The sequence below is a fragment of the Ahaetulla prasina genome, chromosome 13, assembly GCF_028640845.1.
Source record: "Ahaetulla prasina isolate Xishuangbanna chromosome 13, ASM2864084v1, whole genome shotgun sequence".
NCBI classification, from domain to species: Eukaryota; Metazoa; Chordata; class Lepidosauria; order Squamata; family Colubridae; genus Ahaetulla; species Ahaetulla prasina.
Genome location: NC_080551.1, coordinates 19,786,892 through 19,813,872, shown reverse-complemented (window position 1 = coordinate 19,813,872; position 26,981 = coordinate 19,786,892). Strand labels below are relative to the sequence as shown.

Here is a 26,981-nt window from a genome sequence, read left to right as displayed (position 1 = left end):
CAGAAGACAGGTGGGGGCCAGCGGGATGATGTGGGCGGGCCAGCCTTGTGGTCCTGCACAGGCTATAGTTTGAGGACCCCTGCTATAAATAAATAAATATTACAGACCCAGCCTGTAAGGTTGGTTTATCAGGATATTGTACCAAAAAAAAAAAAAAGGACTGGCAGCAGGTGGCAGCACTTATCCATGACTGATCTTGAAAAGTAGAGTTGAGTTTGGTTGCTACTTGGAGCCTACTTAACCCAGACAGCAACAGTAAGATGGGTGCATATGTATGTCTATGGCTTATTTCATGATGGCTTGATCCTGCTGAATACTTCCATGGGTCAATGAGCTGAAGATTGGGGGAATCCCTGGTTTAGGACGATGGAGGAACCATCTCAACACAGAGCCATTATAGTATAATGTCTAAATCAGGTTTTTCAAGTAGTCCTTGACTTACCATCATTCATAACTCAGTTTAGTTTATCCTCATCGTCCCCCGCACCACACACCCCTGAATACAGGTAGTCCTCGACTTACAACCACAATTGAGCCCAACATTTCTGTTGTTATGCGAGACATTGAGTTTTGCCTCATATTATGACCTTACCGCAGTTGTTAAATTAATCACTGCGGTTGGTGAGTTAGTAACCCGGTTGTTAAGTGAATCTGGCTTCCTCATTGACTATGATTGTCAGAAGATTGCAAAAGAGGATCACATGACCTTGGGACACAGCAACAGTCATAAGCATGAACCAGTTGCCAAGCACCCGAATTTTGATCACATGATCCTGGGTGAGGGTGCTACCAAGGTTGTAACTGTGAAAAAAATGGTGCTAAGTCATTTTTTTTGGTGGTGTTGTAACTGAACAGTCACTAAATGAATTGTTGTAACTCGAGACCTACCTGTATTAAAGGCAGGGGCAGGAAAGACCACCTCGCAGGCTGAAATGCTTACTCCCTGATGAAAGAATCTCACTGGGTCTAATGGAAGATTTCTTTTCATCCTTGAGGAATTGAATAGAATAACAGAGTTGGAAGGGACCTTGGAGGTCTTCTAGTCCAACCCCCTGCTAGGAGATCTTATACCAGGGATGGCTAACATTTTCCGGACCGAGCACTCAAAGCACGCGTGCCCGAACCCCCAAAATGCAATACGTGCATGCCCCCTGCTCCCCATGCTTGGGCGCACAGCCCTCCTGCACACCCCTGTGGGGCAGAGACCCAAAGACCAGCTGGCCAGCAGGAGCTACCTGCGCATGCGTGGCGGAGCTGAACTGGGGCGACGGCTTGCATGCCCACAGAAAGGGCGCTGCGTGCCACCTCCGGCAACGCGTGCCATAGGTTCGCCATCACTATACCACATCAGACAAATGGTTGCCCAATCTCTTCTTAAAAATCTCCAGTGATGGAGCACCTACAAATTCTGGAGCAAGCAATTCTGCTGATTAATTGTTCTCCCTGTCAAGAAATTTCTCTTTAGTTCCAGGTTGCTTTTCTCCTCGATTAGTTTCTACCCGTTGCTTCTTGTCCTGCCCTCAGGTGCTTTGGAGAATAGCTTGACTCCCTCTTCTTTGGGGCAGCCCCCGAGATATTGGAAGACTGCTGTCCTGTCTCCCCTAGTCCTTTTTTCATTAAACTAGACATACCCAGTTCCTGCAACCGTTCTTCATATGTTTTATAAAGAAGAGAAGAACAGAGTTGGAAGGGATCTTGGAGGTCTTCTAGTCTAACCTCCTGCTTAGGCAGGAAACCCTACACCACTTCAGACAAACGGTTGTCCAATATCTTCTTAAAAACTTCCAGTGTTGGAGCCTTCACAACTTCTGGAGGCAAGTTGTTCCACTGGTTAATTGTTCTGACTCAGGAAATTTCTCCTTAGTTCTAAGTTGCTTCCCTCTTTAATTAGTTTCCACCCATTGCTTCTTGACCTGCCCTCAGATGCTTTGGAGAACAGCTTGACTCCCTTTTCTTTGGGGCAGCCCCCGAGATATTGGAAGGCTGCTATCATGTCTCCCCTAGTCCTTCTTTTCACTAAACTAGACATACCCAGTTCCTGCAACCGTTCTTTATATGTTTTATAAAGAAGAGAAGAACAGAGTTGGAAGGGACCTTGGAGGTCTTCTAGTCCTGCTTAGGCAGGAAACCCTACACCACTTCAGACAAATGGTTATCCAACATCTTCTTAAAAACTTGCAGCGTTGGAGCATTCACAACGTCTGGAGGCAAGTCGTTCCACTGATTAATTGTTCTGATTCAGGAAATTTCTCCTTAGTTCTAAGTTGCTTCTCTCCTTGCTTAGTTTCCACCCATTGCTTCTTGTCCTGCCTTCAGGTGCTTTGGAGAATAGCTTGACTCCCACTTCTTTGTAACAACCCTGAGATATTGGAACATGCTATCATGTCTCCCCTAGTCCTTCTTTTCATTAAACTGGACATCCCCAGTTCCTGCAACTGTTCTTTACATGTTTTAACCCCCAGTCCCCTAATCCTCTTTCTTGTTCTTCCCTCCAAATCTTTTTGAATTCCTCCTTTCTCATGGAAGGCTTCCATTTTAACGGGAGGAAGGGAGGGAGGGGGGGAAGGGTTGGAGGGTCGCTTCTGCAGCCCCGCCAGACCCCAAACGGGCGAGGGAGGCTTCCCCGCCCCTCACCCCCGAGACCCCCCCCCTCTGCCTCTGCCCGGAGAAAAGGAAAAGAGGGTCTCCCCGTCAGCCGGGGAGTGGGGTGGCGGGGCGGCGGCGCGCACGCTCGGGCGCCTCCGCCGGTACCCAGCATGCCTGACGAGGCGGAGGCAACGGCGGAGGGGCCGCCCGCATCTCCTCATCCTTCTTCTCCCGCGCATCTCAGGTAGCCACAACGGCCAGCCCGGCTCGGCAGCCGCTGCCCGCCGAGAGGAGCCAGTAAGCCGCCCGCCCGCCCGCCTCTCTCTCTCTCTCTCTCTCTCGCGTCCGCCCCACCTTCGGCTCCTCCAGCCGGCCTCGAGGCCGACTGACCGCCCGACCTCGCCGCCGGCCTCGGGTTGGGAAAGGCGGCGGAGACGGCGGCGGCTGAGGCGGCGGAGGAGGAGGAGGCGGCTGCTGCTCCTTCACCACCACCACCACCATGGCGGCCTCCGAGCTCTACACGAAGGTGAGGCGCGCGGGCGCAAGAAACCAAGGCCTGCCCTGGTGGCCGTTGGTGGTTGCCTGGCAACGCCGTGAGGGGGGGAGGCAGCGGGGGGGGTGCGAGCCCCCCCCCCAAAAAAAGAAGTGGCTGCTGGCTCCCCTCTTTAATTTTATTTATTTTTTGACTGTTGGGAGGGAAGGAAAGGAGTCTCGGCCGTAAGGAGGGAGCCCCCCCCCCCAATTCTCCATCCTTGCTTGCATGCGGCATTCATTGTCTCCTAGCTTGGTGCTCGTTAAAATAATCCGTATATTTTTAAGATGTGCGTTTCTTGCTCTTTTTTTTTTTGGTTTCGCGTTGTGCCCAGTTTTGGATTGCATCCCCCCAACCCCCCAACCCCAATAAAACGCAAAGCAGGACGACATGGAAACCTGCGCCTCCCCCCCCCTCCTCCTCCCAGCATCTTTCCTCCTGCATCCTCCATTTATTTGGCCTCCATCATTATCCCTGCCTCTCTCTTCCTCTCTTTGCATATCAAAATGCAAGGGGAAAACTGGGGTTGGAGCATCCTTTTTATATCTTTTTGAAAGAACTTATTATCATCGAACCTGCGTTTTTGCAGTTTTGGCAGGCCCTTCCTCAAGATTCCTCTCCCCCCCCCCCCACCACCACCTCAGAGGCGGTTGGGAATTTGAAGTCCTATAAAGATTAAAAAGGCATCGTTCTGTGTGCACTAGAAAAACTAGGTTGTTTTTTTTTCTATCGGTGACGGCAGTTCTAGGAGGAATAAAATCTGCTTCCTCAGCGCATGGATGGAAAACTGTATTTTGTTTATAATAAGGCATCTATCTTTGAACTACCGGGGCTTTCAATTCTGCTACATAAGCATGAATCATGTTTGGTTTAATTGTGTTTGTTTATTTCTGGGTGGTGTACTGTGCAACATTTAATGAAAAGAAAAAAAACATTTAATGATATTAAAAGAACTGCATCCAATTTAATATAAAAACCCAAAATTAACCACAAAAGAAAAACAAAAATAACACCCAAGACAGGCATGCATTGTCCGTCACGTGGGACTAAAACCATGTTCAATCAGCACTCACTTGTTTATGGACTTGCAGCAAGTTGGGAGTTCCAAATATTGCTGAAATGAAAATATTGTCGACCATAAAGTGGGGGCTGTTTTAGAGAAAGCCTGCCTGGTGAATGCCACAGGGAAATGAAACTTTTGGGTTCTCTGAATAGCCTGGCTGGCTGGGGAGATATATGTAATTTTGGCCTAATTGCAATGTCATTTTTATTCTGTTCAGCAATAAGTTTTGTTGTCCTTGGTGGTAGAAGTAGTAACTTTACTTTCTTAAGACTCTACAGCTAGTGATAATCTGTGTCTGGGAATGATGAATAAGAGATTGATGTGACTACTGATTAAAAAAAATGTTTCACAACCTCAAGGTTTTGACTTTTGTGCTGTACATTGCTTGCTTGTATTATAATCTAGGCAAATCTTAAAACAGAAATTATTTAAGCCGGTAAAACCTGCTTATATCCTTTTTTTCTTTTGGAACTCTTTTTGGAACTCCAGATTCTTTATTTCTGGGGGCAATTCTTTCTCTTGTTCCGTATATGTTGGTGATGTCGATCTGTTTGTTTGTGGTCTGTTAGGATGCTACAAAAAATGTTAAGATGGCAGCTGTGACTGTCAATGGCAGCTATGACTGAGTGTTTCTTTTATTCATACCGTATGAGAAATTAAAATGCAAGAACAGTTAACGTTTCAAGAGGTGGATTTAGCAATGGCCCAGGGTTCTGTAACTTAAGATGCTGTGTTCCAAGCCTAAAAAAATGGTGATGTAGAAATGGCAATTTGTTTTTTAATTAATTTTGGATTAGCATATTACAATTTAGTTAACTAGCTTGAATCAGATCACTTCCTTTTTATTTTATTTGTTTCTTTGCACCTTTTGAAAAGGATTTTTCTGGGGAGGAGGTGACTTGAGTCAGTCTTGACTCCTGGTAAAACTGCCTGGACAGGTCCATGTGGGGGTTTTTTTGGCAACATTCCTGGAAATGGCTTGCCATTGCCTTCTTCCTAGAGCTGGGAGGGAGTGACTGGCCCAAAGGTATCCAGTTGTTCCGTGCCCATATTTATCACAGTTTACTTTGCACCTACAAGTTTACAACTCACATTTTGCCCAGATTTTTTTTCAGGTGTCTTCGTCTACTACATTAAACTGGCTCATTTGAAAAGTTAGGTTAACTCAATTCACAGATCCTGAAGGATGCGCAACTTAATAAATTTTCCAATCACTTCATTTGCAGAGATGTTGCAGTCTTTTAGCTTGAATTGACTCCATTCACTAACCAGCCAAGCTTTTGTTCTTTGAGTACATAAATTGGAAGTAATGCAGTTCAACATAAAAAACAGGAACCATATCAATTGAAAAATTTCCTAACTACTGTGGCAAGCAACAAAATCTCTCTCTTGTGACATTGGCTTTCACTAAGTGACAGATGGTGCTGATCTGTAGGAAGTGGAATAGGATGGTTTTATTTTGAAAATAAGGCAAGCCATTTAGCAACTAGATTAGATTAACAGAGTTGGAAGGGACCTTGTAGGTTATCTAGTCCAACCCCCCCCCCCGCCCAAGCAGAAGACCCTACATCATTTCTCACAGATGGCAGTCCAGTCTCTTCTGGAAAGCTTCCAGTGATGAAGCTCCCACAATTTCTGAAGGCAACTTCTGTTCCGCTGGTTGATTGCTCTCACTGTCAGGAAATTTCTCCTTATTTCTAAGTTGAATCTCTCTTTGTTGAGTTGCCATCCATTATTCCTTGTCTGCCCTTCAGGTGTTTTAGAAAACAGTTTGACACCCCCCCTCCTCTCTGTGGCAGCCCCTCAAATATTGCAACACTGCTATCATCTCTCCTCTGGTCCTTTTCTTCACTAGACAAGCCATGCCCAGTTTGTCAATTAAATCAGTCTCTAATCAGAAGTCAGTGAGGTTTGCACCCAAGTACATGAGGGTGTGGTATAGATGCCTTCTTTGATAACCCACATAATTAATTGTAATTTAAGAATGACTGGTATATGCAATCATACATTCTTTTTCAAAGGATATTTTCAGATGCCTGTTAATTCATCGGTTAAGAGACATTGTGCAACTAACTTTTTTCCTTAATGGATTTTTTTATGGGGATAGTGGCTGGTGATATGCAGATGAAAGAAGCAGAAAATGGTTCTTCCTTCCTTCCCCCTCTTTAAAATTCAGTGAATGAGGTGGGATCAAAATTTCCGTAAACCTGGAAGCATCCAAATCTTACAGGCTCTGGCCTAAGGACATTTGCATGGAAACCTTAATGAGTGTAAGATTCCTGATGGTCTGTAATTTAGAGCACATCTACAATGGTGCAGTGGATAAAAAGCATTCAAAGCTTGAGGCATTTATTCCTTTAACCAGATGTTTTAGCTCAGCTGACCAGTGTGGCCTATTTGTTTCAGTGGAAGTTGCACATGTGCTTAAGATCTAAGATCAGATTTGGGAGATGGAAAATGTCAGAAATCATCAAAATATTAATGATTAAGAAGAAAGCAGGACAGTTGCAGACAAAGACGTTTTTGTCTAGGTTTCTCCAGTTTTTTCTCTTCTATTCCTCTGTCTCCAGGTATTACAGTGGTGATGATAACTTTTTGAGACCATCTAACTCCCAAAGGGCTTTGGGCAACGGTACCCAGAAAAGACCAAACACAGACTAAAACAACCAAATATACCCCAGACCAACAAAAAACCAACAAAGGCTCAGTAACCCCAGACCTGAGTGCAGAGCCACATTTTAGCATCACAGCCTGAGAGAGCTAGCTATATAAAATTGCAACAACAGGTAGGATAGAGACAAGCAATTAGAGAAATGGGGTGCGAACACAGTTTAACAAACGTAAATGCAGTGTGTTGGTAGACTGATAAGTTGAAGTTATAATTTCTTTCTAAAGAAAAACCGAACCCTTTCTATTCATTAAAGAAAGCCATGCAGACCAACCCTGGCATTTTGGTTGATAAAAATTTGTCTTAACTATACGGTTTATTCCAAGGAAAGTATGATGAACATGGGCAGAGCTGACTTGATGAGAGGCAGCATTTTATTTATGAAGAAATAATCTTGCTTTACAGGGCATTTCATGGGAAATGTTTATTCATATATGCTGGGCAGACCAAAATCTGCAATTTCAAAGAACTCAGCCTGGATGTACTGCCTCCCCTTTCACTGGAATTCTTTGGAACAAATATCCTCATGTTTGTGAATTTTTGCAAGCACATCTCAAGAGGTAACACTTCCACAGATCAAGGCCTCATTTTAAAATACATTAATTAGAGAAAACACCTAAACATTATGATTTGAGTCTCATGAAGTGATAAGTTCAAATTTTAATGGGTGGTTTTATGGCTTTTATAGTTGGTTGTTATTTTAATATTTGGCCTATGGAATCAGATTTTTAAACTGAAATATTGTATTTTAATTTTTGTATATGTCTTTTTAACTTGGCTGTAAACCGCCCTGAGTCTTCGGAGAAGGGCGGTATAGGAATACAAATAATAAATAAATAAATAAATAAATAAAGTGGTACAGATAGTCCTCGATTTACAACAGTTGTTCAAAGTTACAGTGGCACTGAAGAATGTGAGCTATGTCCGTTTTTCACAGTTACGACTTTTGCAGCGTCCCCTTGGTCCCGTGATCAAAATCCAGATGCTTGGCAACTGGTTCATATTTATGACCTTTGCTGTGCCCCAAGGTCACGGGATCCCCTTTTTTTTGCGACCTTCTGACAAGCAAAGCCAATGGGGAAGCTAGATTCACTTAACAACCAGGTTACTAACTCACCAACTGCAGTGATTCACTTAACAACGGTGGCAAGGAAAGTTGTAAAATGAGGCAAAGCTCAACAAAGTTCCCACTTAGCAGCAGAAATTTTGGACTCCGTTGTGCTTGTAAGTTGAGGATTAACTGTAATGTCTCGCTCGTATGAACATCTTCAGTGTTTGCTGTAGAGCAAAGCTGGCTGAGGAATTCTGGGAGTTGAAGTCCACAAGTCTTAAAGTTGCCAAGGTTGGAGACCCCTCTGTAGACAATCATAGTGTGGATAGGAAAGGTGTGAACTCATCCATGACTTTGCCTAGGATGTATATTGACCAGTAGAAGCTCTGTGAAACGACAGCAGCTAGAATTTCTCATCTGTTGCATGACTGCCAATAAGTGGGCCATTTATTTTTAACATGGTGCAAAGCAGAATGTGAAAACGTGTGTTTTTACATGACAGTATGTTTGTTTTTTGTGCATAGATTATACCCCTGTAAAGATTCTCTTAACAGTTTAAAGAGCCTATTTTTAAAAATCTAGTCTTATAGCATGTGTCAAATGCTCGGGCATTTCTATAACAATACACATTAGCATTTATTTTTTTTAAAATCTCTTTCTCACTTCCAGCAAATTAATTTAGTTTGGGGTGTGGTAGGCGATTAATCGTTAACTGCTGAATAGGCTCAACTATCAAAACTGCTCAACCACTCCCTTCTCCTTTTTGATGCAATCTGTCCTATGAATCAGTTCTTTGCAAGATGATTTGATAAAGTGCTTTAAAGGAGGTTGAAAAAGGGAAATTCCAATTTTTTTGTTACGTTCCCATGTAAGGATAGTCTCACAAAAATATAGGCTGCTGAAGCCATGCATAAATTGCATGCCTGATATTACCACCATGGTTATAGATATACATCGAAAAGACTTACCTGTAGAAACATGTACTCTGCTGCCACCAAAATATAGGTGGATAATAGCAACTATGTCTGTAGCCAAAGTAGCCATCTGAAAGATACATTTGTTTATAAAATATAGAGATATTTTATCTATCTATCTATCTATCTATCTATCTATCTATCTATCTATCTATCTATCTATCTATCTATCTATCTATCTATCTTTCTATCTATCTTGGAGAGCAGTGTATAATTATCATAGTAATATTTGGGCTTGTTTTATAAATTGCCTTAACCCAGGGTTCTTTTACCATGATGTATTGGCCAACTCCTGTTTTGCTAGCTTGCCATAACATTAAGCTGTAATGATACAATATGATGACCTTTATTGATTAGTCAGTGGACCACATCAAAACAGGAGCATTTGTAAAATTCAATAAAACGAGATAAAGATACAGTGAAGTGAGATAAAGCCATTCAGTGAGATAAATTCCATTAAGCCAGGATGGAAAAGTTTGCAAATTCAGAACTCAAAAAACATGTCAGCAAAGACAGGTTCACCCGGTGCAAAATTTGGCGTTTTACTCGGTCCTCCTGTGGAAGCTGTTGCCAGCTGCAGATAACGCAGATGCCAAGAATCTGTACATAATCTCAGTGAAAGGAATTAAGTGGGGTGGGGGAAGGGAATTGAATAGGCTGCCAGCTGTTGGTGTGGGACACATGGCTAATGTCAAGAAAGGCAAGCAGAGCAGAGAAAGGTGCAGCCAGTCGTAGTGATTTGTCAAAGGAGAGAAAAAAAAAGATACGGTATTCTTAATTTGTCTTGGTGCACATGCTCTCAGTGTACATAAAAGAAAAGGTACGTTCATCAAGAATCATAAGGTACGACACTTAATGATAGTCATAGGGTACAAATAAGCAATCAGGAAACAACAGCAATATAAATCGTAAGGATACAAGCAACAAAGTTTTTTTTTAATTTGCATTTATATCCCGCCCTTCCCCGAAGACTCAGGGCGGCTTACACTATGTTTGCAATAGTCTTCATCCTATTTGTATATTTATATACAAAGTCAACTTATTGCCCCCAACAATCTGGGTCCTCATTTTACCTACCTTATAAAGGATGGAAGGCTGAGTCAACCTTGGGCCTGGTGGGACTAGAACCTGCAGTAATTGCAAGCAGCTGTGTTACTAACAGACTGTCTTAGCAGTCTGAGCCACAGAGGCCCCAGAGGAAGTTAGTCATACAGTCATAAGTGGAAGGAGATGGGTGATGGGAACGATGAGAAGATGGGAAGATTGATTTGGGGATGGCATCAGGGGTGGGCTGCTGGGGGTTCGGGAGAACCTCTAGCTAAGATTCTGTGCAGTTTGGAGAATGCCCAAATCCCACTCCTGGTTGGCCCTGCCCATCCCACCCCTCCCAGGAGTCCCCATGTGGCCTGTTTTGGATGCAGGTAAGTGCAAGGTGTGCGCGGAGGCTTGGGGAGGGCAAAAAACAGGCCTACTAGAAGTTCAGGAAGGACAGAAACAGGCCCATTTCCAGCCTCCAGAGGGCCTCCAGAGCCTGGGGAGGCTGTTTTCGCCTCCGGAGCCCGGGGAGGGCAAAAACGCCCCCCTCCCCGCCATGGTGCAGGAGGCTTACTAGTCCACATCCACCATGGCCACGCCCACCCAGCAACCGGGCAGAGAACCCCTTGCTAAAACTTTTGAAGCCCATCCCTGGATGGCATGTAACGGGTGCGAGAAAGAAGCCAAGATTAAGGCAGGTTACTGAATATGGAGACTTTGGCTATTAAATCTCACTGTTTTCTAAGGGAAGAAGAACAAAAAGACCCAGCACCGCCAACTTAATAGGAATGGTGAAATCAAGTTACCGCTGGGAGCAATGTTTTTTTGAACGTTAGCATTTGATGACTGTCACAAGGCAGCGGGATTTTGCCATTCTTCCAAGAGGCCCAAGAGAGCAAAACACTATGGCTTTTTGTGCTGGGGAATGTTTGGGAAGAACTCTTGGCAAGAAAAGGACCCGGCCGTTTGACAGTAGCTGTCACTCAACTGATCCTTACAGAGCTTTGAGAGTGGTTAGTATCACTTAGTCTGTTAGCATCGGCTCAAACCCGCATGGATTACTAAAGGCCAGCACGGAGTAGTTCTTATCCCATGTCTTGCTTACCAAGTTGACAATGATTGCCGCTCAGATCAGCAGAAGTTTGCATCACCGTGAATACTGGAAAACAGTGGATAGTTTGGACCATATGTACATTCAAGTAAGTTACTTTCTCATTGTTACGGATGGGATTTAGTGCTAGATCTCATTATTCAGAGATCATAATAACCTCTTTGCGAAGATGGCAGTCCTGTTTAAAGTTGCACAAGGAGTTGGTTGGTTGATTCAGCTGCAATGGATTGAACCCAAAGGGAATATTGATGCATGCTATGGGAAAAGTACAGAGCATAGTTTTAATGGAAGAGAATGGTATATTTTGGTGTGTAAATTTGGTGACCAAATTGTGTCTGTTTTATTCATTGTCTGTGTGGGTCTTGAGTGTTCTAGAGTTGAACTTTAGGTGGTTTTCCCCCCTTTGTTCTACCTATGGAAACTGACAATTTTGGAATAATTTTGGAATGATGTTTCCCAGTTCAGGCTGGCAGAATCTAATACTGCATGCAAGTATATTAATATACTCCTATTTTTCAAAAAAAAAATGATACTACATATTTAACTTTATGTTAATGATATAGGATGCTATTTTTTCCAGTATTAATTTCAAACATGTACTTGCCTCAAATTGCTACCCTGCAGTGTGTTAGCTCTAATTTTATGGGATTTTATGGGAGTTGCAGGAATTAAAGACCATGGGGAGCACCAGTTAGGGAATATTACATTTTATTACAAAGTAATTACTCTTGAATGTAGTGGGACTTATTTACAGAGACACCCACCAGTTGCCCTAACAGCTACAGAGAAAACGTTGTGTTTTCAAACTGGACAACTTTCTAGTTGGCAACAAAGGAAGTTTTATTTGAGATTTTTTTTTCCTAAAGATTTATGTAAGAAAATGTGATGAAAATGTAATAGTTCTTCTAATGTTTCTGATGTTGATCTAAGAGTAAAACTGTTCCTTCTAATGATTTAACGTTTTTTATATCACGTGCCTTGTTTTTTTTTCTTTGAAAATAAGGCAATCCTGAATGCTCCCAGAATAAATTAATACCAGCGATGGGTGTTCTCAGCCTTAAAAAGGGGTTGCAGCTTACATTCTAATGTGACTTCTTTGGGGGGGCTTCAATTTTGCTTCCTTGGGGGGGCTTCAATTTTGCTTATAAGTTTTAAGTCTTCTTCCTGTAAAGGTGGCAAAGCAGTAAAACACGTTTTTTTAAAAAAGAACAACAAATAATTTTAGTCATGTAGAACTCTAACATGGTTTGCTGCCTCTATTTCTTTCAGTAGAGGAAGGCTTTTTAAAACTGCAGTTTGAAGTAGTACAGTGCACTCAACAATGTTTCCTGCCTGAGCAAGGGGTTGGACTAGAAGACCTCCAAGGTCCCTTCCATCTATTCTATTCTATTCTATTCTATTCTATTCTATTCTATTCTATTCTATTCTATTCTATTCTATTCTATTCTAACAGAGAGATAGCTTAAAACTTTCTCCCTCCTGCTGCAATAGTTTTCTGTTTGCAAGGAGACAGTGGGCTACTGCTTTTTCTTCCTCCTTTTCTCTGCTAAATTGGGTACAGATTTGCTAATTTTCTGTCTTCCTGTTCTTGCAAATTTAGCAAGTTAGGTATCTGAACCTTGCAATCTGAGCCAGGGTGTGCTATAATTGAGAGACAGCAACTCTGTTTCAGCTTCTTTTTGAGATGTCTTCTGGCGATGAACTGTTGCTTCCTCTGTTTATATACAATCTAGCCTGAAAGGATAATCATAGGTAAGGTAAAGGTTCCCCTCGCACATACGTGCTAGTCGTTGCCGACTCTAGGGGCGGTGCTCATCTCCATTTCAAAGCTGAAGAGCCAGCACTGTCCGAAGACGTCTCCGTGGTCATGTGGCCGGCATGACTCAATGCCAAAGGTGCACGGAACGCTGTTCCCTTCCCACCAAAGGTGGTCCCTATTTTTTCTACTTGCATTTTTACGTGCTTTCGAAACTGCTAGGTTGGCAGAAGCTGGGACAAGTCACGGGAGCTCACCTCGTTACACGGCAGCACTAGGGATTCGAACTGCCGAGCTGCCGACCTTTCGATCGACAAGCTGAACGTCCTAGCCCCTGAGCCACCGCGTCGCTGGATAATCATAGTGCCATGATTATGCCAGGCCAAGAATGCTTCCTGGGGAATTCTGGGAGCTGTAGTCCACACATCTAAAAGTGGCTAAGGTTGAGAAACACTCGTGTTAACCTCTCTATGTCACACTGGCTCCGCTGATATTTTATTGCTGACAGAGCAAAACTTGTCCCCTTTACTTCCTTAGCATTTTTTGACCTCAAATGGCCTAATTTCTATTAAATGTCCAGGGAGGCAGTTTCTGCCTTTGGAAGACTGAAGTTTATTGAGTCTAAAAAATGGGGGGGAGGGGTTTGATAGCTGTGAGCATGTTACTACTACTTTACATATTGTATAAAATGATGCAGAGGTTGATCATGTTGTGGAAATTATGTTTGGAAGTTGTAAAACAATATAATTTGGATAAGGTGATCAGAAACCAAGCTGAAATCACAATTATAGTGCTGACAGATGCTGGATCCAGTGGGTTTGTTCCCCCCCAAAAAATATTTATTTATTTTTCATGCTGGAAAGAGACCTTCTCTGATTGCTAAAAGAACAAGGGAGACATTGGCTGAAACCCAGGGAAAACATTCCCAATGTATTCATTCGTGATTAATTCGGTATGAAATATTGTTATAATGCTGCTTTGGACTTGAGTAGCTGGTTCTTGCAATTGAGTAGCTGAGGATACATAACTGCTTTTATAACAATAATGTTTCTGGCTTTGTCCTGATTTTATATGTGAACAATGTACCTAAATTATTGAATACAAAAGGTAAATTGTTATTATTCAGTTGCATTTGTTACTAATGTTGCTTTTTTAAATCCCAAATGATGTTTTTAAAAAATTAGTGATGCCCTTACATTCTTCCTGTGGGGTGTTTTTTTTAATAGACTTGTGAAGTGTATTGCACCCTGTTTTTGATAATTCTGAGTTTAAAAATACCTATTTTTACCATCACTGGTGCCTCTGAGAGATGCATGCCTCAATTGAGTCTTATGATGTGAATGTTTTGGTAGATAGTTTGGTCTGGTGATTTGCTCATATGATCTTGAAACGCAAGAAAAACTTTTTTTAACACTCTTGTTGTTTCTGTGGAACAGTCTCTCCTGCTGTCAGTCCTCTTTTTATCAAAATTTAATGAGTTTACAGTTGAAAAACTTCAAAGACTGTCTCATCGTCTGGTTGTTCCAAGGGTTTGTAATCTCCAAATATGGAGGGTCCACAAAGATGCCATTTAATTATTTTGGGAGGGAAAATCCCTCTGTTTATTACTTACATCAAGTTGTCTTTCTGTGAGACAAAGAGTTTTTCAAGTCTGCCTGATATTTCTGCCAACTACAAAACTGAAGTTCCTCGAAGTGACTTCTTAACCTTCTAGTGGATGTTATTATCTTAAAACTTGTTTTTTTTCTTCTTCATTTTTTTAATTTTTAAAGAAGTCTTCCAATTCTTTCAGGAGTAGATGATTTTCAGACGAATAAATATTGTTTTCTTTTCTATTACAGACTAGATTAAAGTCTTGAGAGAAAATCTGTGTTATTCAGTGGCTATTAAGTCATGAACCACCTTGAGTTACAAGCATATAAAAATGGTAGGATAAAAGTGAAACAATATTAAAAATATTTCTAAAACTATTTCTCAGGTTTTGAAGCAAAAATTTCACGGCTGCTTGGCAGGACATTGCTACCCAAGCAAACTGCGTGCACTATAGGCAACAATATAAACCCAAGTTTGATCCTCTCAGGTGGCATTGGTTGAAATTAAGGTGAAATAAGAGAAAACAATCACAACTCAGCCAGCTCCTGCAGCTTAATTATTAAGAGGATTCTTTGCTGCGGTTGGAATATTAACGCAGAAACCCAGGTGATCAAACTCGCACACTTAAACGCCGTGAGCATCTGTTGATGGTAGACCTTATTCCTTTAAATATCTCATGAAGTGGGTGCAGTGGGTTTTGGTTGTCTGGTTTCTATGGAGATGTGTTCCCTTGGTCCTTGTTGTTGCAACTGGTTGATGTTGTGGTTTTCCCAGCAGGGATGCACAAAATTTTGATGTTGTGGCATTAGAGCAGTGCTTCTCAACCTTGGCCACTACAAGACGTGTAGACTTCAGCTCCCAGAATTCCCCAGCCACAATATGCTGGCTGGGGAATTCTGGGAGTTGAAGTCCACACATCTTGAGGTAGCCAAGATTGAGAAACATTGCCTTAGATTATTAGTGAGAATGGGATTAGCAATTAACATTAGAATAGAATAGAATAGAATAGAATAGAATAGAATAGAATAGAATAGAATAGAATAGAATAGAATAGAATAGAATAGAATAGAATTTTTTATTGGCCAAGTGTGATTGGACACAAAAGGAATTTGTCTTGGTGCATATGCTCTCAGTGTACATAAAAGAAAAGATCATCAAGAATCATAAGGTACCACACTTAATGATAGTCATAGGGTACAAATAAGCAATCAGGAAACAATCAGTATCAATATAAATCGTAAGGATACCAGCAACAAGGTTACAATCATACGGTCATAAGTGGAAGGAGATGGGTGATGGGAACGGTGAGAAGATTAATAGTAGTGCAGATTTAGTAAATAGTTTGACAGTGTTGAGGGAATTATTTGTTTAGCAGAGTGATGGCGTTCGGGAAAAAATTGTTCTTGTGTCTAGCTGTTCTGGTGTGCAGTGCTCTAGAGCATTGTTTTGAAGGTAGGAGTTGAAACAGTTTATGTCCAGGATGTGAGGGGTCAGTAGATATTTTCTCAGACCTCTTTTTGACTCGTGCAGTATACAGGTCCTCAATGGAAGGCAGGTTGGTAGCCATTGTTTTTTCTGCAGTTCTAATTATAGCAATGGTCCAAGAGAGGAGGACTTCGCGACAAAGATATAAAGCTCCACATGTATTTTGTTATTAGTATTGGATGTTTCTTGGATTCCCCCCCCCCCCCAGTTTTTCCCTGTGTTTTGTCCCAAAGGCACTTGTGGCAAGTCATAATATGAATGTGGCAAATCACCTTCTCTTCTTAACATATTTATTTTTCTTTTGTCACCACAGATAAAATACATAACAGGAAAACTGTCTGTGGAGATTCTCTGTCATCCAGGTTCATGGTTATCCCAAAGGCGCTTTTTCAACTTTCTGGTTTTTCTTTGAAGACTTTTCACTTCTCATCCAAGAAGCTTCTTCAGCTCTGACTGGGTGGTGGAGAATGGAAGGGTTTATATTCCTTACAGAGAGCTGGTCATTTGCATCCTTTTAGAGTAGGGGTCTCCAACCTTGGTCCCTTTAAGACTTGTGGACTTCAATTCCCAGAGACCCTCAGCCAGCAAAGCTGGGAGTTGAAGTCCACAAGCCTTAAAGGGACCAAGGTTGGAGACCCCTGTTTTAGAGAGTTGTTGAGGCCACTTGGAGTTTTGTCTGTATCCTCAGGAAACAAGAAAGTCCACTTGCCTCTTGAAATAGCACCTTTGGGATAACCATAACTTGGATGACTGAGACTCTCCATAGACTGTTTTCCTGTTCTGTATTTTATCTTTGATGACAAAAGAAAAACAAATATGTTAAAAAGAAAAAGTGACTTGCCCCATTCATATTATTTTCCTAGGATTATTAGATGTGATATTGATCCTGTGGGTAGGTAAATAAGACTGCCTTGAATGCCAACTACCATAATTTGTAAAGTCTATGTAGCCCATAGTAATTAAGCTTTTGGTTTTTTTATGGCGCACAGCAAGCGCCATGTAACAGCATGATGTGCAATTTCTTTTAAAAAGGTTTTAACTTCTTAGTTCCCTACTGCCATTCTATGTTTCAAAATTCCCAGAAGGTTAAGACATATGCTGTAGTGGTGGATATCTGTAGCTCCGGTGTACGATGAGTGGTGAAGATTTGTTCTCCAAACTTGTGGGTTGGCTTCCTAACGTTTCCTTACCAGGCTAGGCAATATCTTCAGAAGAATTTAGAGGAGGTCAGTTTCAGTATTCTGAACTGGTTAAGACATATTTCAGCACTGTTCAAGTACTATTTTCCAAAGTACCTGAGTTCAGGTACTTTCCAAAGTACCTGAGGGCAGGACAAGCAGCAACGGGTGGAAACTAATCAATGAGAGATGCAACTTAGAACTAAGGAGAAATTTCCTGACAGTTAGAACAATTAATCAGTGGAACAATTTGCCTCCAGAAGTTGTGAATGCTCCAACACTGGAAGTTTTTAAGAAGATGTTGGATAACCATTTGTCTGAAGTGGTGTAAGGTTTCCTGCCTAAGCAGAGGGTTGGACTAGAAGACCTCCAAGGTCCCTTCCAACTCTGTTTTTCTATTCCTTTTAGCTACAAAGAGTTTTAACATCCATTAATAAATAGAAAGAGTGAAAAATCTCAGAACTTCTTTTTAAAAATTATTTTTATTTGTACATTTTTCTTTAACATAGAGTGTTATAAATATAGTGTTATGTATATATAGTGATGGCAAAATTCTTTGCTTGTATATAATAGTATTCTTCTGATTTTTAATTTCTATTTTTATTATCTAGCCATTGGTAAAACAAATCCCATGGTAACCGTCAAAACATGCAGTATTAAATATGTATTCCCTTTATTATATATTTCTGGCAAAATACTTAACAAAATATTTCTGGCTTTAAATCTACATCACTTTATCATTTTCTCTAGCCATGTATATATTTTCATCCCTTTTTTTATTTTATTTTTTGCCTTTGGTGTCAAAACTTCTGTGAGTTTTATCCTCCTACCTATCTTTGCTAATATTTGCTGGGACTTTAACTGATTCACCTTTTGGATGGGGTGGATGTATTTCGTTGTAGACGTCACTTATCTGCTTTGTAGTCCAACACATTCTTGTTCAGTGTCTTTGCGATCTGAGCTGGAGGCAGAGATGTAATTCTGAGTTTGGTAAGAGAAAGATGGAATCTTTTAAAGGGATTTAAAAGCCAGTGGAGAGCCCAAATTTGATATTTTTTTTAAAAAAAATAGTTTTTATTGAGTATTTTACATTTTTTAAAACCAAAAACATAATGAAAAAAGACAAAAACCAAAAAAAGAAAAGAAAAAAAAAGAAAAAAGGAAAGAAGACATACACATACATCAAAAATTAAAATACAAAACAAATATAGCAACATTATTTAATATATTGCAACTTTCTGTATCAACACTATCCATGCTATTAAATTCAGTCTTTCTAAATAATCCCTTATTCTTGTATAACCAAATTGAGCATTCTTATATACAATTTTGTTATATATATTTACATCCTGTATATTGACATAGTCAGTATTTTATCCTTACCAATATTCAATACTCTTAGATTTCAGTTTGTCAAAGTTTACATTCTTATTGCTCATTTTGATTTCTATTTTCTAGCTACCCATAGAATCTGTTCCACACTTTGTAGTAATCCGAATCATCTTTTTCTTTAATTTCCATTGTCATTTTATCCATTGTAGCACATTTGAGGATTTTTTTAATTACTATTTCCTCCAGTGGTGTGTTAATTTTCTTTCCACATTTGTGCCAGAGCAATTCTGGTTGTTATTAATATGTACAATGTTATATATATATAACATTTACTATCGATAAATTATATCGATAGTAGACCAGAGGAATGCTGTCGATATAATTTACTTGGACTTCAGTAAAGCATTTGATAAGTAGACCATAACCTACTACTAGATAAAGTAGAAAAATGTGGGTTAGACAGCACCACCACCAGATGGATTCGTAACTGGCTGACCAACCGCACTCAACGTGTAGTCCTCAACGGAACTACATCCACATGGAGGGAAGTATGCAGTGGAGTACCCCAAGGCTCTGTTTTAGGCCCAGTACTCTTCAACATCTTCATCAATGACTTGGACGAGGGGATAGATGGGGAACTCATCAAATTTGCAGATGACACCAAGCTGGCAGGAATAGCCAACACTCCAGAAGATAGGCTCAAGTTACAGAAAGATCTTTACAGACTTGAACATTGGGCGCTATCTAACAAAATGAAATTCAACAGTGAAAAAAGTAAGGTTCTACATTTAGGCCAAAAAAACAAAATGCACCAGTACCGTATATGTGGTACCTTGCTCAATAGTAGTACCTGTGAGAGGGATCTTGGAGTCCTAGTGGATAACCATTTAGATATGAGCCAGCAGTGTGCAGCAGCTGTTAAAAAAGCCAACACAGTTCTGGGCTGCATAAACAGAGGGATAGAATCAAGATCACGTGAAGTGTTAGTACCACTTTATAATGCCTTGGTAAGGCCACACTTGGAATATTGCATCCAGTTTTGGTCGCCACGATGTAAAAAAGATGTTGAGACTCTAGAAAGAGTGCAGAGAAGAGCAACAAAGATGATTAGGGGACTGGAGGCTAAAACATATGAAGAACGGTTGCAGGAACTGGGTATGTCTAGTTTAACAAAAAGAAGGACTAGGGGAGACATGATAGCTGTGTTCCAATATCTCGGGCTGCCACAAAGAAGAGGGAGTCGGGCTGTTCTCCAAAGCACCTGAGGGTAGAACAAGAAGCAATGGGTGGAAACTGATCAAAGAAAGAAGCAACTTAGAACTAAGGAGAAATTTCCTGACAGTTAGAACAATTAATAAGTGGAACGACTTGCCTTCAGAAGTTGTGAATGCTCCAACACTGGAAATTTTTAAGAAAATGTTGGATAACCATCTGACTGAGATGGTGTAGGGTTTCCTGCCTGGGCAGGGGGTTGGACTAGAAGGCCTCCAAGGTCCCTTCCAACTCTGATGTTATGTTATGTTATGTATATAGTATAGACGTTTTTCAATTTTCTTATCAATCATTCTTAGAAGAAACACCTCTAGTTTAAAATCAATCTTTTGGAGTGTAATCTTTTCTAACCATCTTTTGATCTTATGCCAACAATTCTTAGCACTAGGGCACATCCACCACATGTGGTAGTAAGTTCCTAATTTGTGGCCACATCTCCAACACTTAGGTGACAGATTGGGGTACATTTTTGCCAATCTCGCTGGTGCTAAATGCCACCTATAAAACATTTTATAGATATTTTCTTTATATGTTACTGCCATAGTCAATTTGTAATTTGTTTCCCACAATTTTTCCAATTTTTCCAATTCTACAGTATATCCAAAATTCCTAGCCCAACTTATCATCATTTCTTTCACTGTCTCTTCTTCCAATTTGTATCTTAATAGGTAATTATAAATATTTGTAATCATTTTTCTCCCTGATCCTAATAATATTTTCTCTAATTCTGATTGTTCCCTGTTTATGCCAAATTGTTCCTTATCTTTTTTAAAACTAGTTTTAATTTGCAAATAGGGTATTAATTAAGAAGAAAAAGATCAGAAATACATAATATTGAGAAAGGAGCTGCAAATGTTGTTGATAAGTGTGGTTATGCTCCTATTTTAAATCCCTTCAAAACCAGATAACTGTTACAATTGTTTTTGGTTGGGTTTTTTTTTTTTTTAGTATGCAAGGATTTGGATACCCGATTCAGAACTAGTGTGGAAGTCGGCAGAACTTTTCAAAGATTATAAACCAGGCGACAAAGTCCTGCATCTTCGACTTGAGGATGGCAAGGTAATGTTAATTTTACCGTTATATTTAGTAAGGTTTGTTATACTTTGATTCTGAACTCTTTGGTTTTATGATATGATTCTATTTATTTGGAATTTGCATTATCTGCTACCAAAGTCTTCCAATTGGCTTTAAAGTATCCTTAAAAAATTTTTTTATTTAAAAAATAAATAAAAACCATTAAAAGAGTACTTCATGTACTACCGTGTTTCCCTGAAAATAAGACCCTGTCTTATATTTTTTTTGAACCCTGAAATAAGTGCTTGGCTTTATTGCCATGTGCTCAAAAGCCTGATTGAGCTTATTATCAGGGGATGTCTTATTTTGGGGGAAACAGGATATATACCATAACAACCAACTTCAGGAAAAAGTTTGTAAGCTGCTAAGATCTCTTTCTTAGGTGTGTGAATAAAAAGTTTTCCCTTTAATTCACACACCAAAGGAACATTGTGGAAAAAAAACTACAAAATGTTCTCCAAATGTAATTTTTTTATTTCTTTTTTTAGGATATTGAATATAAACTTGATGCTAAGTCTAAGGACCTACCACCCCTGCGAAATCCAGATATACTTGTGGGTGAAAATGACCTGACAGCACTCAGCTATCTTCATGAACCTGCTGTTCTCCACAATCTCAAAGTTCGATTTATAGACTCAAAACTCATTTATACATATTGTGGTAAGCACAGATCCTCTGAAGTCTCTTTCATGTTACTCCTCATTAGTGTTGGTAGGTAAAAGGCACCAGTGGTGACATTCAATTTTTTCCCCTCCCAGTTCTGGGGGCGTGGCTTGGTGGGGGCGGGCCCTGTGACTGAGTGGGCATGGCCAACTCGATGTCACTCATGCCCACTCAGTCACATGACCCCATCACCACCAAGCCACGCCCACAGAACCCGGTAGGAAAAAATGTGTGTATAAGCAACGAAAGGGCTCATAGTGAATGCTGTGGCAGAGAGAAGCCAAACTTTTCTCCCTCCATTCACAGCGGAGCTGCTGCTCCCTTTATGGTACCCCCCGTTGGCCCCCTCCCTCCTGGGGGTGGAAGTACCTTAAAAGGACAGGCTGCAGCAGCTCCGCTGTGAATGGAGGGAGAAAACTTCGGATTCTCTCTGCTGCAGCATTTAACGTTGAATTCTGTGGCAGAGAGAAGCCGAATTTCTCTCCTTCCATTCACAGCAGAGCTGCTGCAGCCTGTCCCTTTAAGGTAGTCTCTGGGGGGGGGACCATAAAGGGAGCAGCAGCTCCGCTGTGAATGGAGGGAGAAAAGTCTCGCCCAATAAGGTGGGGGTGGATGAGTGGGTTGAGCGGCCAGAAGGGGGGAGTGAGTGGCTGGAAGGGGGGAGCAGCGACTGGGCGGGGGTGGGCGGGGCCAACCAGGGGTGGTTTTTACCGGTTCGGCAAACCGATTCAAATCATCCCTACCGGTTCGCCCGAGCCGGTCCGAGCCGGTCAAATTTCACCCCTGAATGGTACATTCTAGGTCAAGAATTTTAAAAAAATTGCAGTTCTGAAAGAAAAATTATAATATTTCTTTCACAACTCGTGAAACTTCTATATCTTCGCTGGTTGCGTAAAACCACCATGATGCAATTTTTTTTTCCAGTCTTGGCATGGATTGGTATCAAGTAAGTTTGTAGAATAGACACAATATAGCTGTCACATATATAGAAGGATGAAGCTTACCTGAACTTGTTAGATGCTATTTTAAACCTTTACTGGGTAAAGTTTATTGAGCAAAGTCACAGGACACATCTGTGTTTTCAGTTGTTGGGATGATCTGTGCATGCATTGTGTGCATCTGTGACACAATTATAGATCTTTCATCGGTTTCTTGGAAGTTGGTGCAACAAGGGAAGTTCTTTTAAAAAATGGGAACATCTTTTAAAAACTCTGCTTAAATCTCTTCATTTTCATGCATTTTTAACATCTTAAAAATGCATGAGAATTAGGAGATTTAAGCAGAGTTTTTAAAAATAAATTTTCTATAAATTTAAGAAAGTTTTTCAATGCCTTTTCCCTTCTCCATAGATTACTATTCCCATTCTGTTTTTTACAAGTCTTCTTGATTTGTCGTTTGTATTTCCAATAGCCAGCGTAGCCATTTCAGTTTTTTCCAGCCTGGTCCTTTAGTTCCCTCTAGTGTCCATTAGCAACCTTCACCGAGCCTCCTCATATGGGTTTAGTTCTTTTTTAGTTATCTTTCTCTAGTATGTGATTTAATTACATACCTGTTTTTCAAACCTTACGGCAAAAATAACCAATATTCCAAATCTCTCTGGTCTCCCAATCTGTTTAGAACTTAATCTTTTTGCTTTTTGCAAAAAAACATAATTTTTTGGGGGTATATTATTTTAAATTCTTAAATCCCCGTTCAATTTTTTTTAAATCCAGAGAAAGTAAAACTCATCAGGTATCTAATTAAATTCACTATTCTGAAGATCTCTAATGTCCATAAAGTAGTTAAATTGAACATTTCCAAATGTTACTAGAAAGTGAGTTAGAGCTTAGTATCCTTACTAAAGTGTCCTTGTCAAACGCTCTGTTGGTGCTAAGAGTAAAAAATTTGGCTCCTGGCATTCAAATCCATGGGAAACTATTCTTTTATGGACACCCCGTCAGGAGTTAGCATTCAAAGCACTTGTGGGTGATTTCCTGTTCACTCCTTTGAAGGGCTGGTCTACCTCCCGGTCCTTCATTCTTCATAATAGTCATTGTTCACTCATAGAGATGTCCCTAGTCCAGGGGTCAGCCACCTGTGGCTCTGGAGCCGCATGTGACTCTTTCACCCCTCTGCTGTGGTTCCCTGTCATTTGAAATATGTGTCACAACCGCCAGTGTGCGACATCAGCTGGCACGGGATTTATTGAGCTTTTCAACCTCCGGTAGGCCAACCATGGATAAATCCAAGAAAAGAAAAGTTTCAGAAGAAAACAGAACATTTAATTCAACTACATATGCTAGTTTTGTGGCCACTCAAGAAATAGTCAGGCATGGGAAGGGTTTTGTGGCTCCCAGTGTTTTCTTTTCTGTGGGAAACGGGTCCAAATGGCTCTTTGTTTAAGGTTGCAGACCCGTACTCTAGTCAACCATGACTCACGCTGGAAGCTGAGTCTCCTACAGATGACCACTCAGATTACATCTGTATGATATCAGCTACCTTATTTAGCCAATGCACTGACAAACAGAAAGGGGAAATGCTTTATTATTGTGGTAGTTGCAGTTCAACATGGGCGAAATCGTTCCTGAATTAATTCCACTGCTTTTCCCTGTCTTTTGTTATTATTTTGTTTCAGGTATAGTTTTAGTTGCCATAAATCCTTACGAGCAGCTGCCTATCTATGGCGAAGACATCATCAATGCCTACAGTGGCCAAAATATGGGGGACATGGACCCCCACATCTTTGCTGTGGCTGAGGAGGCATACAAACAGATGGCCAGGTTTGTGTTGTGGTCCCGATCCCCCACAGCCAATGGTGGCGTCGCCTACTTGGACCTGGGTCACAACAGTTTGTGTGGGATGGGGGGTATAGGCTTTTCACCCAGTAGCTTTGCGGAACGAAGGGGGTTGTTGTCATGATAAATATAGTTGTGGTGGCCTGTCACCTGCCAGCAGAGTTGGCAGCAGAGGAGGTGGAGGGAGAGTCTGGGCCAGCTTCGAAAGTTCTGATAAGGAAACAGCATCAGAGACAGAGGCAGAGCCGGGGCCTTCCGTTCTCCGCCAGGTGGAGAGGCAGCTGTCTTCGGGGCCTGAGCTGAGTAAGGGGGAGAAACAGATGGAGCCCATCCCAGATGCATGTACCGTATATACCGAGTATAAGCGAGTTTTTCAGCACGCTTTTTGTGCTGAAAAGCGCCTCGGCTTATACTCGAGTTCACGCCTTCGGGAACCCGCACAGGAGGGGTACGAGCGGACTCCCATGGGAGGGACGGGAGCGGGCCCGCCGAGGTCTCGCGATTTGTCGCCCCAGGCCGCCCCATTCCCGTGTCTGGTGGGCGGACGGCGCAAACTTGGCGGGCTGTGCATTGGCGCGGGAAGCCCTGGTGGTGCAGTGAGAGGGCTGGGCAGGGCCGCCAGCCTTCTCGGCTGAGGAGGAGGTTTCCCGACCGCTGAGCCGCCGCGAGAGCCACCCAAAGGCCAGAAGAAAGGTCATTCCATCGGAGTAATGGGCGAAGGCTCCTTCCTCTCCGCCTTACCCATGCTGTGCGAGCCGGCTGGGCTGCAACCCCGCCGCCGCCGCTCCTTCCTCAGCCTCCCGGGGCTCGCGCTCTAGCAGCCGCCAAGCTCAGGCCGGACTCGGCAGCTCCCCATCAGCACTCGCCGCGCGATTCGGGCAGGAGGTCGGGCTCGCTCCGTGGCGGTGGTGGCGGCGGTGGCGGCGGAGGCGCCGCCACCGCCACGGAGCGAGCCCGACTCCTCCTGCCCGAATCGCGCCGTGCGAGTGCTGATGGGGAGCTGCCGAGTCCGGCCTGAGCTTGGCGGCTGCTAGAGCGCGAGGCCCGGGAGGCTGAGGAAGGAGCGGCGGCGGCGGTGTTGCAGCCCAGCCGGGCTCGCACAGCATGGGTAAGGCGGGAGAGGAAGGAGCCTTCGCTCCATTACTCCGATGGAATGACCTTTTCTTCTGGCCTTTGGGGTGGCTCTCGCGGCGGCGAGCTCGCGCGGTCGGGGAAACCCTCCCTCCCTCAGCCGAGAAGGACTGCACCGCCAGGGCTTCCCCGCGCCAATGCATAGCCTCCTCGCCTTCTCCTGGGAAGGGCTGGATGGCTAGCCGGGAAGGGTTGAATATGCCACCCTCTCCCTCCCTCCCTCCCTCCTCTCCCCCGCAAGCGAAAGAGCGTTTTCCCGTTGGAAGAGAGAGAGAGAGAGAAAGGAGGGGCCGTTCCTCCCCTTCTTTCATTCTTTCTTCTCCCTCCGTGCTTCAGAAGCTGGGCGTGTGTGTGCACGCCTGTGTTCCCTAGTCCCCCTTCCGCGGCGCTGGAAGAGAGAGAGAGAGAGAAAGGAGGGGCCGTTCCTCCCCTTCTTTCATTCTTTCTTCTCCCTCCGTGCTTCAGAAGCTGGGCGTGTGTGCACGCCTGTGTTCCCTAGTCCCCCTTCCGCGGCGCTGGAAGAGAGAGAGAGAAAGGAGGGCGTTCCTCCTTCTTTCATTCTTTCTTCTCCTCCGTGCTTCAGAAGCTGGGCGTGTGTGCACGCCTGTGTTCCTAGTCCCCCTTCCACGCTGGAAGCTGAGTCTCCTACAGATGACCACTCAGATTACATCTGTATGATATCAGCTACCTTATTTAGCCAATGCACTGACAAACAGAAAGGGAAATGCTTTATTATTGTGGTAGTTGCAGTTCAACATGGTAAATCGTTCCTGAATTAATTCCACTGCTTTTCCCTGTCTTTTGTTATTATTTTGTTTCAGGTATAGTTTTAGTTGCCATAAATCCTTACGAGCAGCTGCCTATCTATGGCGAAGACATCATCAATGCCTACAGTGGCCAAAATATGGGGGACATGGACCCCCACATCTTTGCTGTGGCTGAGGAGGCATACAAACAGATGGCCAGGTTTGTGTTGTGGTCCCGATCCCCCACAGCCAATGGTGGCGTCGCCTACTTGGACCTGGGTCACAACAGTTTGTGTGGGATGGGGGGTATAGGCTTTTCACCCAGTAGCTTTGCGGAACGAAGGGGGTTGTTGTCATGATAAATATAGTTGTGGTGGCCTGTCACCTGCCAGCAGAGTTGGCAGCAGAGGAGGTGGAGGGAGAGTCTGGGCCAGCTTCGAAAGTTCTGATAAGGAAACAGCATCAGAGACAGAGGCAGAGCCGGGGCCTTCCGTTCTCCGCCAGGTGGAGAGACAGCTGTCTTCGGGGCCTGAGCTGAGTAAGGGGGAGAAACAGATGGAGCCCATCCCAGATGCATGTACCGTATATACTCGAGTATAAGCCGAGTTTTTCAGCACGTTTTTTGTGCTGAAAAGCGCCCCCTCGGCTTATACTCGAGTCTACGTCTTCGGGAACCCCGCACAGGAGGGGTACGAGCGGACCCCCATGGGAGGGACGGGGAGGGGCCCCGCCGAGGTCCCGCGGGATTTGCCGCCCCCAGGCCGGCCCCCATTCCCGTGTCTGGTGGGCGGACGGCGCAAACTTGGCGGGCTGTGCATTGGCGCGGGGAAGCCCTGGTGGTGCAGTGAGAGGGCTGGGCAGGGGAGCCGCCAGCCTTCTCGGCTGAGGAGGAGGTTTCCCGACCCGCGCTTCGCCGCGCGAGCCACCCAAAGGCCAGAAGAAAGGTCATTCCATCGA

At 42.8% G+C, this 26,981-nt stretch overlaps 1 protein-coding gene across 1 annotated transcript in view; it reads left to right on the top strand.

The window, feature by feature from the left end:
* The first annotated feature begins 10,690 nt into the window (after positions 1-10,690).
* MYO5A (myosin VA) overlaps positions 10,691-26,981 on the top strand; it is a 77,399-nt gene continuing 61,108 nt past the window's right edge. Inside the window, exons 1-4 of the mRNA XM_058156470.1 lie at positions 10,691-11,108; positions 20,585-20,695; positions 21,199-21,370; positions 23,988-24,132. Coding sequence (XP_058012453.1) covers positions 11,025-11,108; positions 20,585-20,695; positions 21,199-21,370; positions 23,988-24,132 — 512 coding nt within the window. The 5' untranslated portion in view covers positions 10,691-11,024. The remainder of the gene's footprint in view (positions 11,109-20,584; positions 20,696-21,198; positions 21,371-23,987; positions 24,133-26,981) is intronic.